We start from the raw sequence: 16703 nt of genomic DNA, 5'->3' as shown, positions 1-16703 counted from the left end.
CACTTTTAGACACCCTTCCTTAACCGCTTCTTCTCGGGGAACTCCCCGAGCGCTTCTTTTTGATATTTTTTTCTTTTGATTTGAATCTCAACAATGGTGACAATCAAAACTGTCATGCCGCAATGCATGCAGGGAACAATGGTACAAAACTCCCAGCATGCATCACAGCATGAATAAATTATGCAGCTGAATTGTCCTATTATTTTCTTTAACTCTAACTCTTATTTTTTCTGTGGTTTTTGTTCTGCCTTTTAATAGCTTTTTGTGATGTCCAAAGTAGATCTGATTGTCTGAATATTTTGTTGTCACCATTGTTGAGATACATACGCTGACTGCTCATAATGTGTTTGTCGTTGTAGCTGGTAATTTTTTGCTCATGGCTTTATCTTCAATTTTCAAATTGATTTCTGAACTACAAGTGTTGTCTCATCCTGCATTAAATCCAGGATTGTGTTTTAAATGTATTAAAGGCAAAACACAATTAAGCGAAACCATTTCATCATTTTTCTACTGCAAATGTGATAAACACACTGTCACTGCAGTCAACAAAAATGAGACGAACATTAGCGTTACACTTCTGTTAATTCTCAATAAGAACGTCTGTAGATGAATGACTGAATGAAATAAAGTCAGTCTGGTTAGTAATATGTGAAGCTGCAATGCTGTTTGTGGATATGTTTAATCTGGAGATTAAACATGGGCAGCCTGCCCAAGTGCCATCATGTGGCCAAGATCCTCATACCACATGTGGCAGATGTGGGCCGGCACAAAGTTGCTATCTGGCTAACTAAATCACTTAACTAAATAGCACTATTAACTAATAGTTTGTTTGCTATAACTGATGATGGTTCTGATGATGTGTGAAATTCAAGTGGAGGGCAGGAAGTGAAAATTAGAATTAGAGATTAAGAAAAGTCCATACTGTGCTGGTTTAGAAAGGTATAAACGGAAAATCAAAACATATCTTGGACATGATCCTTATGTTATGCAGAGTGATTTTTCTACTGAATTGAAAGACTTGCCTGTCATCGAGGCGGTATAGAGAATGTGAAGCTGCCGTCATGCTGTGTTGAGTTCTAGTCTGGTTTGTTTATATTGCGCTGCTTTCTGCTAGTGAGTTTAGGGCAGTTTTTTGATTTTCTGTCGTTATTTTATAAAAATGTCACCATTGTAGGTCATTTATGCTGAATCGAGAATTGTAATAGGAAATCACATTATTGTTCAGGGAAAAAAAACTGGAAGGTGTAATACAATTTTCGCCTTTTCTATGTGTAAAAACACTAAGGCCGTGTGTCCACCTAAGCGTTTTTTCCAGCTGCTAGCGTACTTTTTCAATTGTTTTCAATGGGAACGCCGCGTTTTTTTAAACGCCAGGAGCGTAACGAGGCGCTGAGCGTCTTTTTCACGCTCAAGAGCTGAGAGCTCTGCGTTTTTTACTGGTCGCCTCGAGTTAAAGAATGTTCAACTTTGAGTAAAACGCTGCGCTCGTCACTGTCACTTTTTAGCCAGCCATCCAATCAGAATGGAGGAGGGGCGGGAGAAATACAACACCGACCAACTGTCACAACATTCTTGCTGTACAGCGACATCAACAAACAGAGAAAGAAACAAAATGGATGAGAAATTAATATTGCTGGTCTCCGAACATACACAGCAAGTAATTCTACTTTGTGTCAACATTTTAAGTCTGAAACAAATTACCTGCAAAATCAGTTCTAAGTAACAGTGCCGCGGATATTCCGTATCATAGCAACAAAGCGTCTCAACGGAAAAAAACGCTGCGCTGCAGAAGCGCTCTCAAGCGCTCACAGATAGCCGTTTTAAGCAGAGCGCCTAGCGTTTTCAGCTGGCTAAAAACGCTTTGGTGGACACACGGCCTAAGCGAAGCAGGTTGATAAGGTGATGAGGAGAAGTCGTATAGCAAATCTATCCCCGCTAGAAATTTTACGTCCCCACTGGTGTTAAGGACATTGCCTAGTAACGCTCCCTCTATGTTCAGAGACGGTCACGATGTGATTTGCGACCATGGTTCACCAACGATGCTTTCGGGAAACTCACCCCAGAGCCGTTGAAAAACGGCATATTTAACGGCTCTGGGGTGCGTTTCCCGAAAGCATCGTTGGTGAACCATGGTCGTAAGTCCCATTGAACTCTATTGGTAACGACGGAACTTGCGACCATAGTTCGCTTTGGGAAACGCACCCCTGGTCTCATTATCTCTGGGCGGTCCTGTGGGCGGTCCCTATTTCACGTGCTATGCCATCACACAGCAGACAGATGGCGCTGTCCCCATTTATTCATCAATTTAACACTTTTACACACCGTTACACATGCATAGCTATCACGCTGAATAAGACAAGTAAAGAAAACGCGGTAGGCTACTTATTAAAAGAATCACGCTTTATATGAACACAGAAAATCGCTGTTAACAGGTTAATATAACATTTCCTATTCCATGACTAGTAAAATAATCGCAGTAAATAATAAAATAATATTGGTGGGTAAAAAGGTTGGTGGTGTTGCCACCCTTCGCACTGACTGTAGCTAGGCAAATCCTGCGGATTTGGCTGTCTAAGGAGCCGAAAAACTCCCATTCTGTCGAGCTTACTTTTCTTTTTTCGGGTGTGGACAGTTTCACTCTCCCGTTCGGACGACATTCATAGCTGCGCGCGCTGCGTCTTCTTCTTCTTTGACAGGCGTCAGCGTTAAGATGCAATACTGCCACCTGAGAGATCAGACAGGTACTGGCGCTGGAGTATTTACATGTCATGAATTTAAAGGTGCCCTAGAACCAGCTCTTAAAAGATGTAATATAAGTCTAAAGTGTCCCCTGAATGTGTCTGTGAAGTTTCAGCTCAAAATACCCCATAGATTTTTTTAAATTAAGTTTTTTAACTGCCTATTTTGGGGCATCATTAAAGGCTCTGGTATACTTCAAACAAACTTCTTTTTCGTTCTTCGTTTAGGGGTAAAACAAAGTTCGAAATGCGTGACCAGCGATATACTGTAAACGAACATCTGACGCCGCCCACACTGCTGAGAGCGACGGTTATATGAATATGTAAATATGTGCCACGCACATTCTTCTCAGTAACAAAATAAACACAACAAAAATGAGAAAACAGTAAGCATTTATTATAGAAAGCATAAGAAAAGCGTCTGATCATAACATCATGGGAATGTTAGCACGAGCTCTGCAAATTAGTACTCCAGTCATGTCACGTCTTCATATAGCAATCAAGCAGCTTTACAGTATCAAACATGAAAAACAGTGTTAGTGCCTCATTTTTTTACAAGCACAACTTCATTTTGTACTATAAAGCAGCTATCCAGTGTGTTCATGTTTTCACCCGTGGAGATCTTACCTCAACGAAATCTACAGATCAAATGAGCCAGAGACACGTTCCACGCGAGTGAAGGCGGAGCCTCAGCGCACATCTCCTGTTACTTTATCGTCACTGACCAATGGTAGTACAAAGGTGTTTTGGTGCTGGAACGAACTTTTCCTGAAAGTTCACTTTGGCAAGCTGTTTCGAACTTCCAAAAAGAACACAAAACGAACTTCGTTTTGGCCTGATTTTGTTTGAAATTACGTCACATCAGTTTCGTTCTTTGATTTCGTTTGAAGTATACCGGGGCCTTAACTATGCACCGATTCAGTGCATGGCCCCTTTAAATCGCGCGCTCCCTGCCTCCCCGAGCTCTCGACGATAATACAGTGCATTTACAAAGTTCACACAGCTAATATAACCCTCAAATGGATCTTTACAAGATGTTCGTCATGCATACTGCATGCATGCGTCGGATCATGTGAGTATAGTATTTATTTGGATGTTTACATTTGATTCTGAATGAGTTTGATGGTGCTCCGTGGCTAAAGCTAACATTACACACTGTTGGAGAGATTTATAAAGAATGAAGTTGTGTTTGTGCATTATACAGACTGCAAGTGTTTAAAAATGAAAATAGTGATGGCTCTTGTCTCCGTGAATACAGTAAGAAACGATGGTAACTTTAACCTCATTTAACAGTACATTAGCAACATGCTAAAAAGACATTTATAAAGACAATTCACAAATATCACTAAAAATATCATGATATCATGGATCATGTCAGTTATTATTGCTCCATTTGCCATTTTTCGCTGTTGTTCTTGCTTGCTTACCTAGTCTGATGATTCAGCTGTGCACATCCAGACGTTAATACTGAACCCTTGTGTAATGCCTTGAACATGGACTGGCATATGCAAATATTGGGGGCGTACATATTAATGATCCCGACTGTTACAGTAGGTGTTATGTTGAGATTCGCCTGTTTTCCGGAGGTCTTTTAAACAAATGAGATTTACATAAGAAGGAGGAAACAATGGAGTTTGAAACCCAATGTATGTCTTTTCCATGTACTGAACTCTTGTTATTCAACTATGCCAAGGTAAATTCAATTTTTGATTCTAGGGCACCTTTAAATATTGTGGTTATCGCCAATACCGGTATATTGTCACTCCCTAAATTAACACAATATCAATATTTCATGCTTTGAATATCACGGTTATTGTCAATACCGGTATAATGCGACACCCCTAATTGGAAACACAGTTAAAGCAGACAGAGAAAATCTAATGTTAAAATGTCAAGAATCAAGAGTCCATCTAAAGCAAATGCTCACCTCCATAACGATGACTTTAAACTTTATTATTTTATATAAAACACCCACGTAGAAGGCGACGTTCTCGTGACCTTCGGAATTTTCGTCACCTTTAGAGAACTTTTAGGGAATGTTGCGCAAGGTCCTGAGAACATCGCTTTATAATATTAATATTGAACCACTGTAATCACATGAACAGATTTAAATATGTTTTTAGTACATTAATGGATCTTGAGAGAGGAAATGTCATTGCTGGCTATGGAAGGCCTCACTGAGCCATCGGATTTCAACAAAAATATCTTAATTTGTGTTCTGAAGATTAACGAAGGTCTTATGGGTGTGGAACGGCATGAGGGTGAGTAATAAATGACAGAATTTTCATTTTTGGGTAAACATGATTTGGAGTTGACATGATTAGCGTATTAAAACGGCTTAAATGAAGACAAAACGTACATAATGTATCCTTTTTTTTTTTTTTTTTTAAATGTAGATTATAGTTTAAAAAAGGAAATGAATGTAATATTGTATTCTTGTTTGTGTCGCGTTTAAACCACGGGCAAAAGACTCCATTTCCCAGCAACGCGTGGGAGAGGAGGAAATGCATTTGAACTTTCACTTTAGCGACACACACCCATCACTAACATACAGCGGCAAAAGTCAGAGAATTATTGGTCTAAATGCGGTGAAGAGTTTAATAGAGTTAAGCGAACAAACAGCTAACATTTTGGGCGCTATTTGAACGTAAGTTTTGCATTTAAATGCAGATAAATTTGTATGTTCATGTTTGCCGTGCGCTTAAAATTTTGTAGAAAAATGAAATGCAAAACAAAAAATTCTGACTTCCGCTTCTAAATAGTAGCACAGTTTTCATGAATGCACATACGTCCAAAATCAGAATTTTTGCTCTGCTGTAAATAGTTTTTCGTATTATGACGTAATTGTTGTGAGAATCATTTTGTTTATATGAGATGCAATAATGGTCATATGCAATTCCAGTGCACTCGAGGACGCTTGTGTACATGGCCAGTGAATCCTGGCTGGAGTCTTCCCTGCGCCGTTCATCTAAACTCGGGCAGGAGGTGTTGGAAAAGGCAAAAAGACGGTCTGTTAGCTTCTCAAGTGCAAGACCAAGACCTTCACCCATGTTCAGTCACCATGAGAGGAACTCAGAAGTGAGTAGACTCAATTCCCATTAGCTTAGGTCACTTAATAAATAACGTCCATGACACGAATTCTTTTTGTCCTGTGTTACAGAGAGACGTTTCCCATTCAAACTTGGACCATGCTTTTGCTACAATAGTGGAGTACATGTCTGAAACTACAAGACAGTGCCAGGTGGAAAAATGCTTTATTCGTTCATTTACTTTAACTATGTTGAGATGTGAATTAGAAGAAACAGCTTGTGTTTATTTAACAGAAGTTTTATAAGACTGTGCACCTGGCTCAGCCCAGTGAGCGAGAACACATCTGTCGCTACCATTCACAGAAGATGTTGAGGACTGCAGACCAGAAACAGAATGCTACTGCAGCAATCAAACCAGACATTGTAAGTATTGACCTTTTTTTTTGTCATATTGTGTATGAATTTGAACTGTGAAGGCAGAGTACAACAGTTGATTTTGAAGCAGATAATAGGGATCATATTTTAAACCAAGCCACAATTACTAAATCAAAGTGGTTCATCTACATATTTTATTGAAGGGTTCATCAGAACCAGAGGATTTTCTTATTGAAGTGTCTCCAGGGACTTATTCCATCACAGCAGCAATGCAGGACACAAGACCAGAGACGAAAACTGTCCACATCGACGCAGGAGAAAGCATAAGCCTTACATTCAACCTCTGAACTTGAACCTGTATATTATATGAGTGAAATTCAATGCCTTAATTGAGGACTTGCACTGAAATATTAAATGCACTGACTTTTCTTGATTTATTTTTGTGTGTTCATAAGTGTTATTGTTTAATACTCAGGAATATTTATTTTGGCTATTCATTTTTATAGTAATCATGACTTTATAATGAGGCATAAAAGCCATAATGAGATTTTACAGCAAGACAAATATGTACATGTAATTTCACTTTATTTATACCTCTTACATTTTAAATAAAGTTTTGCATGATTTTACATAGTATTTTGTATTCACTTTGTACACCAGCAATAAGATATTTGAATTACAAACAAACATCATCCCTGAAAATATCAGCTAAAGCTGACTAGCAATTCTCATAACACTTTGAACTTTGGCTGTGGAACTAGTATCGCTTTATTTGGCCTTGTGCTGATTGCTACAGATAGTGGTGATGGTGATGACTTTGATTCAGTTGATCCAAATATGTCCCTCATATTGACTCCTCGTTTTGGTGATTCACGAACCAGTTTAAATAAAGAGCTGTGATTGGTCATCATAGAGTTATCTGTAGAGCTCCCAGAATTCCCAGTGTCTCTTGGCCAAGAATGGGTTACATTTGGAGACCTGACTGCACTTCCTGAAATACCAAGAACACTCAGTCAGTACAAATTAAATCTTTTTTGAAAGACCATGTGGTTCGAAATGGCATTAGTTTGTCTGCACACGTTTCTGCCATATATATACTACTACCATTAAAATGGGGTCGGTAAAAATTATTAAAATGCTTTTGAAAGAAGTATCTTATGCTCACCAAGTCTGGATTTATTTGCTCAAAAATACAGTTAAAAACTGTAATATTGTGAACTATTATTACAATTTAAAATAACATGTATTCCTGTGATGGCAAAGCTGAATTTTCAGCATCATTACTCCAGTCGTTAGTGTCACATGATCCTTCAGAAATCATTCTAATATGCTGATTGAGTGCTCAAGAAACATTTCTTATCATTATCAATGTTGAAAACAGTTGTGTTGCTTAAGTGCAAACCATGATATAATTTTTTTTTCAGGACTGAATAGAAAGTTCAGAAATTTTTAAAAATTATTTGAAATAGAAATCTTTTGTAAGATTATAAATGTCTTTACTGTAACTGTTGATAAATTTAACAAAACAACAAAAACAAAACATTATTGACCCCAAACTTTTGAATGGTAGAGTATATGCTCAAATATAATATGTCAGATCATGATCAGTATTTTTATTGTATTTGTCCATTTGACAGCTACAGTTAAACCAAAATGTATTCAGACACCTTGGCTCAGTGAGGCCTCCATAGCCACCTTGTATTCATTAATACAGTTTATTCACTATAGTTGGTAATAAAATATGACAAGATCTAAGAGTTAAACTGTGTTAGAAAAAATTAATCTTAATTATGTCAGATAACACTTAAGCAAAACATGGTCAGTTCAAAGTGTCTGAATAATTTTGGTTCCAAATTTTTATCAATTTTACTGGTAGTCCACTGTATGAAGAATTTTTGGGTATAATATGTCACAGTTTATTTTGCTATCATCACTTACATAAATGAAGTATAGTGTCCTGCACCCACTAGTAAAAATATATAAAAAATGTCTAAATAATTTTTGGTTTGACTGTATATCGTAGATAATTAAAGGTACCCTAGAATTAAAAATTGAATTTATATTGGCATAGTTAAATAACAAGAGTTCAGTACATGGAAATGACATACAGTGAGTCTCAAACTCCATTGTTTCCTCCTTCTTATATAAATCTCATTTGTTTAAAAGACCTCCGAAGAACAGGCGAATCTCAACATAACACCGACTGGTACATAACAGTCGGGATCATTAATATGTACGCCCCCAATATTTGCATATGCCAGCCCATGATCGAGGCATTACACAAGGGCAGCCAGTATTATTGTCTGGATGTGCAGAGCTGAATCATCAGACTAGGTAAGCAAGCAAGAACAACAGCGAAAAATGGCAGATGGAGCAATAATAACTGACATGATCCATGATATCATGATATTTTAGTGATATTTGTAAATTGTCTTTCTAAATGTTTCATTAGCATGTTGCCAATGTACTGTTAAATGTGGTTAAAGTTACCATTGTTTCTTACTGTGTTCATGGAGACAAGAGCCGTTGCTATTTTCATTTTTAAACACTTTCAGTCTGTATAATTCATAAACACAACTTCATTCTTTATAAATCTCTCCAACAGTGTGTAATGTTAGCATTAGCCATGGAGCAAAACCTCAAACTCATTCAGAATCAAATGTAAACATCCAAATAAATACAATACCTGGTTGCTTGTGCTGTGGTTCTGCAGAACCGCTTTTCCAGTATCTCCAGGCTGGTTTGGACTCAGGTTGAGTGTATGGCTTTCTCAGGCAGGAAATCTCTGTGTTTACTGAGCGACTCACCAGTTCTGACTTTCTGTGTTTTTCAGCTGCAGTATCCTCCTCATTGTCATCCGTGTCAGAGGTTGATGATGAGGAAGATGAAGGCACTTGTGTCTGTTGAGAGCTCTGTAATTCTTTCAGCTTGGAGATCAACTTTCCTTTCCAGCTCATCTCTTCTCTGGTTGTTCAGTAGTGGAGGTGACATGAACATTGGCCAGCATCTCTTGACTGAACAGTGGAGCAGGGGAATGGAGGACAGACTGTGGTGGTTGCAATGATGACATGGCAACTCAAAACAGTTCATGGTGCCGCAGCAGTGGGAAACCCTGTAGCTACATGGCCTGGATGAATAATGCTGGAGGTCTTTGATAATTTGCTCATGATGAGAGGCTGGAATCCGTACTGCAAGGTCTTTGGGGACATGAATTGTCATCCCGTTCCAGAAGAGAACCTGGAGTCCCAAAAGACCTTCATCACCTTTAATGAGACAATAGATCTGAGCAAATAAACCTGGGTTTATTCAGTTATACGGATCACTCTTATGTTTTAGTATTGATTTAAAAATTGTAACTAAAACTTACTTTTTAGTGGATATCTTAGCTCCATTCCGGAGACGACTCTTCCAGGCCCATATCTTCTCAGATCTGGCTCCCATGGTGCTAGAACCGTGTCCCCTGGTACTATACTGTGCCCATGTGCAATGGCTAGATTAACTATATCGGGCTGACAGGTTGGCTGAACTGTATTTAATGTTTCCTTAAATGTATTTCCTTTAGGTCCAAACTTATCAAACTCCACCATATAAAGATTTCCTCTGCCCTAAAGACCAAAAGAAATGATTAAATATTTAACATACTGATCATAAATATAGATTTGAACTAAATTTTCAATTGAATTTGAATTGAAGAGTTGACTATATTTAAATGATTAGTTCACTTTCAAATGAAAATTACCCCAAGCTTTACTCACCCTCAAGCCATTCTAGGTGTATATGACTTCTTTCTGATGAACACAGTTGGAGAAATATTAATAAATATCCTGACGCATCCAAGCTTTATAATGGCAGATGGCAGGATCAACAAGTATGAGCTGAAGAAAGTGTCTCCATCCACATCTATTCAAATTACGAAAAAAACGGAACTGGCGTCGCGTCATTTTATGCCTTTTCTGTAAGTTGAATAGGGAAGGCGTAGGACGTAGTGTAAGCTTTCTGAACTGCGAGAGTTTTACACTTTCTTCGTAACTTGAATACGGAAGGCGGTCTGGCGGAAGCTAGATATTTTACTTCATAACTTGTTAAATATGGATTTTTTTTTTTTTACACAAACGCATCACTTTGCTTCAGAAGGTCTATATTAACCTCCCGGAGCCATGTGGAGTACACCCTTATGATGGATGGATGTGGATGGAGGCACTTTCTTCAGCTCATACTCGTTGATCCTGCCATCTGCCATTATAAAGCTTGGATGCGTCAGGATATTTATTAAAAGGTTAGTTCACCCAAAAATGAAAATTCTGTCATTTATTACTCACCCTCATTCCGTTCCACATCTGTAAGACCTTTGTTCATCTTCAGAACACAAATTAAGATATTTTAGTTGAAATCCGATGGCTCCGTGAGGCCTGAATAGCCAGCAATGACACTTCCTCTCTCAAGATCCATAAAGGTACTAAAAACATATTTAAATTGGTTCATGTGAGTACAGTGGTTCAATATTAATATTATAAAGCGACGAGAATATTTTTGGAGTGGCAAAAAAACAAAATAACGACTTGTTTAGTGATGGCCGATTTCAAAACACTGCTTCAGGAAGCATCGGAGCTCAAATGAATCAGTGTATCGAATCTGCTGTTCAGAGCGCCAAAGTCACGTGATTTCAGCCATTGGCAGTTTGACACGGGATCTGAATCATGATTCAATACACTGATTCATTATGCTCCGATGCTTCCTGAAGCAGTGTTTTGAAATCGGCCATCACTGAATAAGTAGTTATTTTGTTTTTTTGGCACTCCAAAAATATTCTTGTCACTTTATAATATTAATATTCAACCACTGTACTCACATGAACTCATTTAGGTGTGTTTTTAGTACATTAATGGATCTTGAGAGAGGAAATGTCATTGCTCCCTATGGAGGCCTCACGGAGCTATCGGATTTCAACAAAAATATCTTAATTTGTGTTCCGAAGATTACGGTCTTATGGGTGTGGAAGTGAGTAATAAATGACAGAATTTTCATTTTTGGGTGAACTAACCCTTTAATATATCTCAGATTGTGTTCATCAGAAAGAAGTCATATACACCTAGGATGGCTTGAGGGTGAGTAAAGCTTGGGGTAACTTTAATTTTAAAGTGAACTAATCCTTCAAAGACACACTACCTTTAAAAAAAATTGGGGTCAGTTGGATTTTTTTCTAAAGAAATTAATCAAAAGTGACAGTAAAGATTTTCATAATGTTACAAAAGATTTCTATTTCAAATAAATGTTGTTTTTTTTAAACTTTCTATTCATCAAAATTCTGAAAGAAAAAGAAAATCACGTTTTTCATTGATATATTAACCATAAATAACCATGACAAAATGTTTCTTGAGCAAATCAGCATATCAGAATGATTTCTGAAGGATCATGTGACACTGAAGCCTGGAGTAATCATGCTGAAAATTCAGCTGTGCCATCACATGAATAAATTACATTTTAAAATAGAAAACAGTTATTTTAAATTGAATATTTTTTTTAAATAATAAAAATTGCAGCCTTGCTAAACATAAGAGACTTCTTTCAGAAACATAAAAAAATCATACAGACTCAAAAACTATTGACTAGTAGAGCATGTTAATGATGATATTCTGTTTTTTTTCCCCCTCAGTACCTGATGTATGATTGTCCCCAGGTAGTAAAAGCCGTCTATCTCTTTCCTGGCTAACACACGACAGCCGCAAAAAAGCTCAGCACCTCGCATTACCCTTCCAGATACACATGATACTGCACTAAAAGGATTCACAGGGGAACACCTGTAAAGATACACATTTACCACAATATAATTATTTATTGTTTTTCTTTCTTTCAGTCTTTGCAGTTAAAATAGAAAGCATACCAGTATGGTGTAGAACAGACACAGCTTGTGCAGTTGTAGTATGGGGTCTGATAGAAGTCCACTGAATGCCTTGGATCTTCCGAGTATGATGGATTTTGAATCAAGTCATTCGTTGAATGCAACAAACTGAGCTGTTATATTATAAAACATTAAATGGTGAAAAATATCCGATTAACTAATAAAGGCTGGCTAGTATAAGTGGTGGTCAGTCACCATACAAACTTCTTACCTGATCCACAGCGCCAGCTGAGTTGAGAGACATGACATAACAGCTTCCTCTAGTGGTGGAGGTGATGCACTGCAAGAAGTCTGATATGTCAGTGTTCATGGGAGTCTTGTCAGATATGTAAAATGTATGCACAGGGCGTGGCACCAGGGTTGATAATGAACCCAAGCATTGTGTGGGGTTGTCTGGGAGACCGCTGGTCACCAAATGGACAGACTGACAAGCAGGGTCAGAGAATGCTAAGGCCAGTGCTGTGTGGAGGTCTCTGCCAGGACTCGTCTGTAATGTGTGGATCCAACTCAAGGCTTCATAGACTACATCAGGAGTGCAGGGCATCATGTGAGAAGACCATGGTGTTGCCTAGTGAAGGGAAAAAATAAATAAAATAAAAAATAAAAATATTATATATATATATATATATATATATATATATATATATATATATATATATATATATACACAGTACAGTCCAAAAGTTTGGAACCACTAAGATTTTTAATGTTTTTAAAAGAAGTTTCGTCTGCTCACCAAGGCTACATTTATTTAATTAAAAATACAGTAAAAACAGTAATATTGTGAAATATTATTACAATTTAAAATAAATGTTTTCTATTTGAATATATTTCACAAAGTAATTTATTCCTGTGATGGCAAAGCTGAATTTTCAGCATCATTACTCCAGTCTTCAGTGTCACATGATCCTTCAGAAATCATTGTAATATGCTGATCTGCTGCTCAAGAAACATTTAATGTGTACAATTGTACAAAATATTTGTGTACAATATTTTTTTTTTCAGGATTATTTGATGAATAGAAAGTTCAAAAGAACAGTGTTTATCTGAAATCTAATCTTTTGTAACATTATAAATGTCTTTACTGCCACTTTTGATTGATTTAATGCATCCTTGCTGAATAAAAGTATTCATTTCTTTAATTTCTTTTCAAAAAAATAAAAATAAAAATTCTTACTGACCCCAAACTTTTGAACGGTAGTGTATAATGCTACAGAAGCTTTGTATTTCAGATAAATGCTGTTCTTTTGAACTTTCTATTCATCAAGGAATCCTGAAAAAAAAAGTACACAACTGTTTTCAACATTGAAAATAATCATAAATGTTTATTGAGCAGCAAATCAGCATATTAGAATGATTTCTGAAGGATCATGTGACACTGAAGACTGGAGTAACGATGCTGAAAATTCAGCTTGCATCACATGAATAAATTACTTTCTCAAATATATTTAAATAGTACACAGTTATTTGAAATTGTAATAATATTTCACAATATTACTGTTTTTTACTGTATTTTTAATTAAATAAATGTAGCCTTGGTGAGCAGACAAAACTTCTTTTAAAAACATTAAAAATCTTAGTGGTTCCAAACTTTTGGACTGTACTGTATATATATATATATATATATATATATATATATATATCATTAGCCTAGCCTAGCTCTGTGGTGGACTGGCCATCCATCCATGGTGTCCATCCAAGGCAAGCAGTTTGAAAAATGGATGGATGAATAACAGCTTGAGTATTCCTATTTAGTTTAATATACCTTTGAATTTAAAGTCACCATGAAATTAAAATTGACTATTCTTATTTTTGTGAAATATTGCATTATTTTAATTCATTTGCACTTGTAATCTTTAATCAAAATAACATACCCACCCTCTTGCAGCGAAATCTCTTCTCTGATGACGTGTTTAAGGGAAAACCTGTCACTCACATGAGACTGACCAATAGCAAACCACAACAATCCAACCATCCAATCAATTCCTTACGGACAAAATCATGTCCTGCCTTACATTTTTATTTTTTGTTCGAGATGCCATTTCTCTTGGATAAACGTCACAAAAGGGAAAAAATGACAGTCGCTGCCTCTGTTTCATGCCGACTTAAATAAACTCAACCGTTTAAAGGTGCTCTAAGCGATGTCACGCGTTTTTAGGCCAAAACATTTTTTGTCACATACAGCAAACATCTCCTCACTATCCGCTAGCTGCCTGTCCCCTGAACACACTGTAAAAAAACGCGGTCTCTGTAGTCGCCACAAGCTCCAAAAACGGCAATAAAAACAAACTGGTGCAGCCTGGACCACGAATCATAATAAACATGCTCCAGCCAATAACCGACAAGAATGATTTTAAATGCGCGTTCATGACTGTTTCAGGAAGCATGGAGGGGAGGGGGAGGAGGAGGAGGAGGGAGGGTCTAGCTAGCCTCTGTTTTGTTTGACAACACTTCGAACGTCAACAGGTAACAAGTTACTCCACCCAGGATCGCTTAGAGCACCTTTAAGATAAAAATAATGATTAAATTGTATTTAAAGGGATAGTTCCCCCAAAAATGAAAGTTCTGTCATTTACTCACCCTCAAGTTGTTCCAAACCTGTATGTTGATGGGCCTATGGACTTACATAGAATTTTTTTCCCTACTATGAAAGTCAGTGGGGCCCGTCAACTGTTTGGTTACCCATATTCTTCAAAATATCTCCTTTTGTGTTCAGCAGAAGAAAGAAACTTACCTTGTATGAAAAGCTGATAATGTTGAAGAGTGAGTCTCTGAGTGAAGCTTTAGTAATTAAGGTTTGGATGATAAGATTCTTCACTGGTCCCAAAAAGCCATTCATTTCCACAGATGAGTCCAGAATAAAAGTGATATTTCTGCTTTTACCCATGAACAAGGGAAGGACACTTTGGCTGTGAGATACCTGAGATGACATTCTCGCATCGAATAATCTGCAACACAATTGAATTTGCTGTTAGTAGACTTAAAGACCCATCTGACTAGCTTCTGTTAACACAAACAACTCTTTTTCAACTTTTTGTTAGTAAGCAATAGAATTAGAATGAAAATACATATAAAAACAATTCAAAGTTATTCATACCTTTCCCGACTCCAAGAACAGTCTTGCAAACTGTAGCAAGTTTTGTTCTATCCCTAGTAATAATCCATTTGATCTGTGTCCACTGTGTACTGAGGTTGCCATAGTGAGCCAGCCTTAGAATGTCATTACATCCATCTAGTGGTGAGACACATACAAGACACAGGCCAAGAAGTGCCGAGTAACACTGAACAGGATACATACATAAGTTTTTTGCCTTTTGTTTCATAACAAATTTGATTTATATTTTAAAGTGTTACATAAACGGACAGGTGACAGGTACTATCTATACAATATACATGGATGTAAAATGTAAAAACTTAAATATCTTGGAAACAGTAGCCAATCATTTGTTTTAATTGTCATATCTGAATTCAGCACATCAAAATGCATAATAAATAGCACATTTTACGAAACTGCACCAGTTGTAAAGAGAAGGGCTGAAACTGTTAAAGATGTGTATGATGGCTTTGAGAGAAATGCATTTGAGATTGTGCACCAGAAAGAGACACCTGAACCTGATTTCAGAGCTATGACGTCCATCCCAAAGAAAGACTCTCAGTACAAAAATAGATTATGTGCTGTCATCCTCTCTTCCACAGAAGCTGAAATGTGAAGAGGACACAGAGGTGAGAAAAGCTGATGAAAAATACATGATGTTTTGGAAAAAGCACCCAACTTTGACAGACATTAAAAAGTAGAAATGTTGCAAACGTAGAAAAGTAGCCCTTCGAACATCCAAGAGAAAACTCATTCCTTCATTTGCATGTGTCAATCAAAAATAGACTTGATATACATTGTTATGGAATACATACATATTTTTTTATGGTATTAAACTTACACTATTGGTCAAAAGTTTTTTTTTAAGATTTGAAATAAGTATCTTATATGAAAAACAGTAATACTGTGAAAATATTAAACTGATAACAACATTTATAAAATTATAGATAATAATTAAGCACCAAAGCATAGAATGATTTCTGAAGGATCATGTTCAGCTTTGCCATTACAGTGATAAATTACATTTTAAAAGATATTCAAATAGTTTAAAACAGTTATTATAAATTGTAATATTGTATTATTAAATATAAATAATATTACTGTTTATTGTATTTGTCATCAAATAAATGCAGACTTGGTGAGCATAAATGACTTCTGACTTCTGAGCAGCAATAGACTTTTGTCTTCTGTAGTGGACATTATATTTTAGTGATTTTCTCTGACATCATACATGTCAGTTTTAAGTCTGAATGTCCTGTAAAGAGCACATTCAGGGCTTTGCAGAGATACCAAATTTTTAGAGGTTTCGCCATGAAAACAACAACTTCTTGGTTTTTAAATATGACTGAAAATCAAAATGAGCACTCTTATGGAAATATGATAATATTTTGTAATTATCATTTAAATTGGATTCATTTTCAAATTGTTCGTTATAAATCAACATCTCAGGAAAATGTTATGGGGTTTCTAATCAAAACATGACTTTCTGTTACGAAACAGGACATTGATTTCATACATGACCTCTGTAGAGGACTTAAATCATGTTTATCAGGCATTTTAGGAGACAC

The 16703-nt window shown here is 36.6% G+C and overlaps 2 protein-coding genes across 3 annotated transcripts; one reads left to right on the top strand and one right to left on the bottom strand.

The window, feature by feature from the left end:
• Positions 1-5223: 5223 nt before the first annotated feature.
• Positions 5224-6771, top strand: akip1 (A kinase (PRKA) interacting protein 1). Its single transcript, XM_048169675.1, has 5 exons — positions 5224-5385; positions 5641-5816; positions 5899-5979; positions 6062-6190; positions 6346-6771. Exons 2-5 carry the CDS (start codon positions 5664-5666, stop codon positions 6487-6489), a joined length of 507 nt encoding a protein of 168 aa, XP_048025632.1. The 5' UTR covers positions 5224-5385; positions 5641-5663; the 3' UTR covers positions 6490-6771.
• Positions 6711-15376, bottom strand: lg19h11orf16 (linkage group 19 C11orf16 homolog). Of its 2 annotated transcripts, none has more exons than XM_048169673.1 (8): positions 15139-15376; positions 14776-14989; positions 12253-12609; positions 12024-12154; positions 11799-11940; positions 9510-9747; positions 8829-9405; positions 6711-7133 (listed from the first exon to the last, which is right to left on the bottom strand). In XM_048169673.1, exons 2-7 carry the CDS (start codon positions 14971-14973, stop codon positions 9005-9007), a joined length of 1467 nt encoding a protein of 488 aa, XP_048025630.1. In that variant the 5' UTR covers positions 14974-14989; positions 15139-15376; the 3' UTR covers positions 6711-7133; positions 8829-9004. The 2 variants fall into 2 exon arrangements, with proteins under 2 accessions (XP_048025630.1, XP_048025631.1); XM_048169674.1 differs by having other exon boundaries at positions 11799-11916.
• Between the last annotated feature and the right edge of the window lie 1327 nt (positions 15377-16703).

This window comes from Megalobrama amblycephala, linkage group LG19 (genome assembly GCF_018812025.1).
Source record: "Megalobrama amblycephala isolate DHTTF-2021 linkage group LG19, ASM1881202v1, whole genome shotgun sequence".
In the NCBI taxonomy this organism is placed as follows: Eukaryota; Metazoa; Chordata; class Actinopteri; order Cypriniformes; family Xenocyprididae; genus Megalobrama; species Megalobrama amblycephala.
Note: the sequence above shows the minus strand (reverse complement) of the source record. Positions and strands in the feature narration are given on the sequence as shown.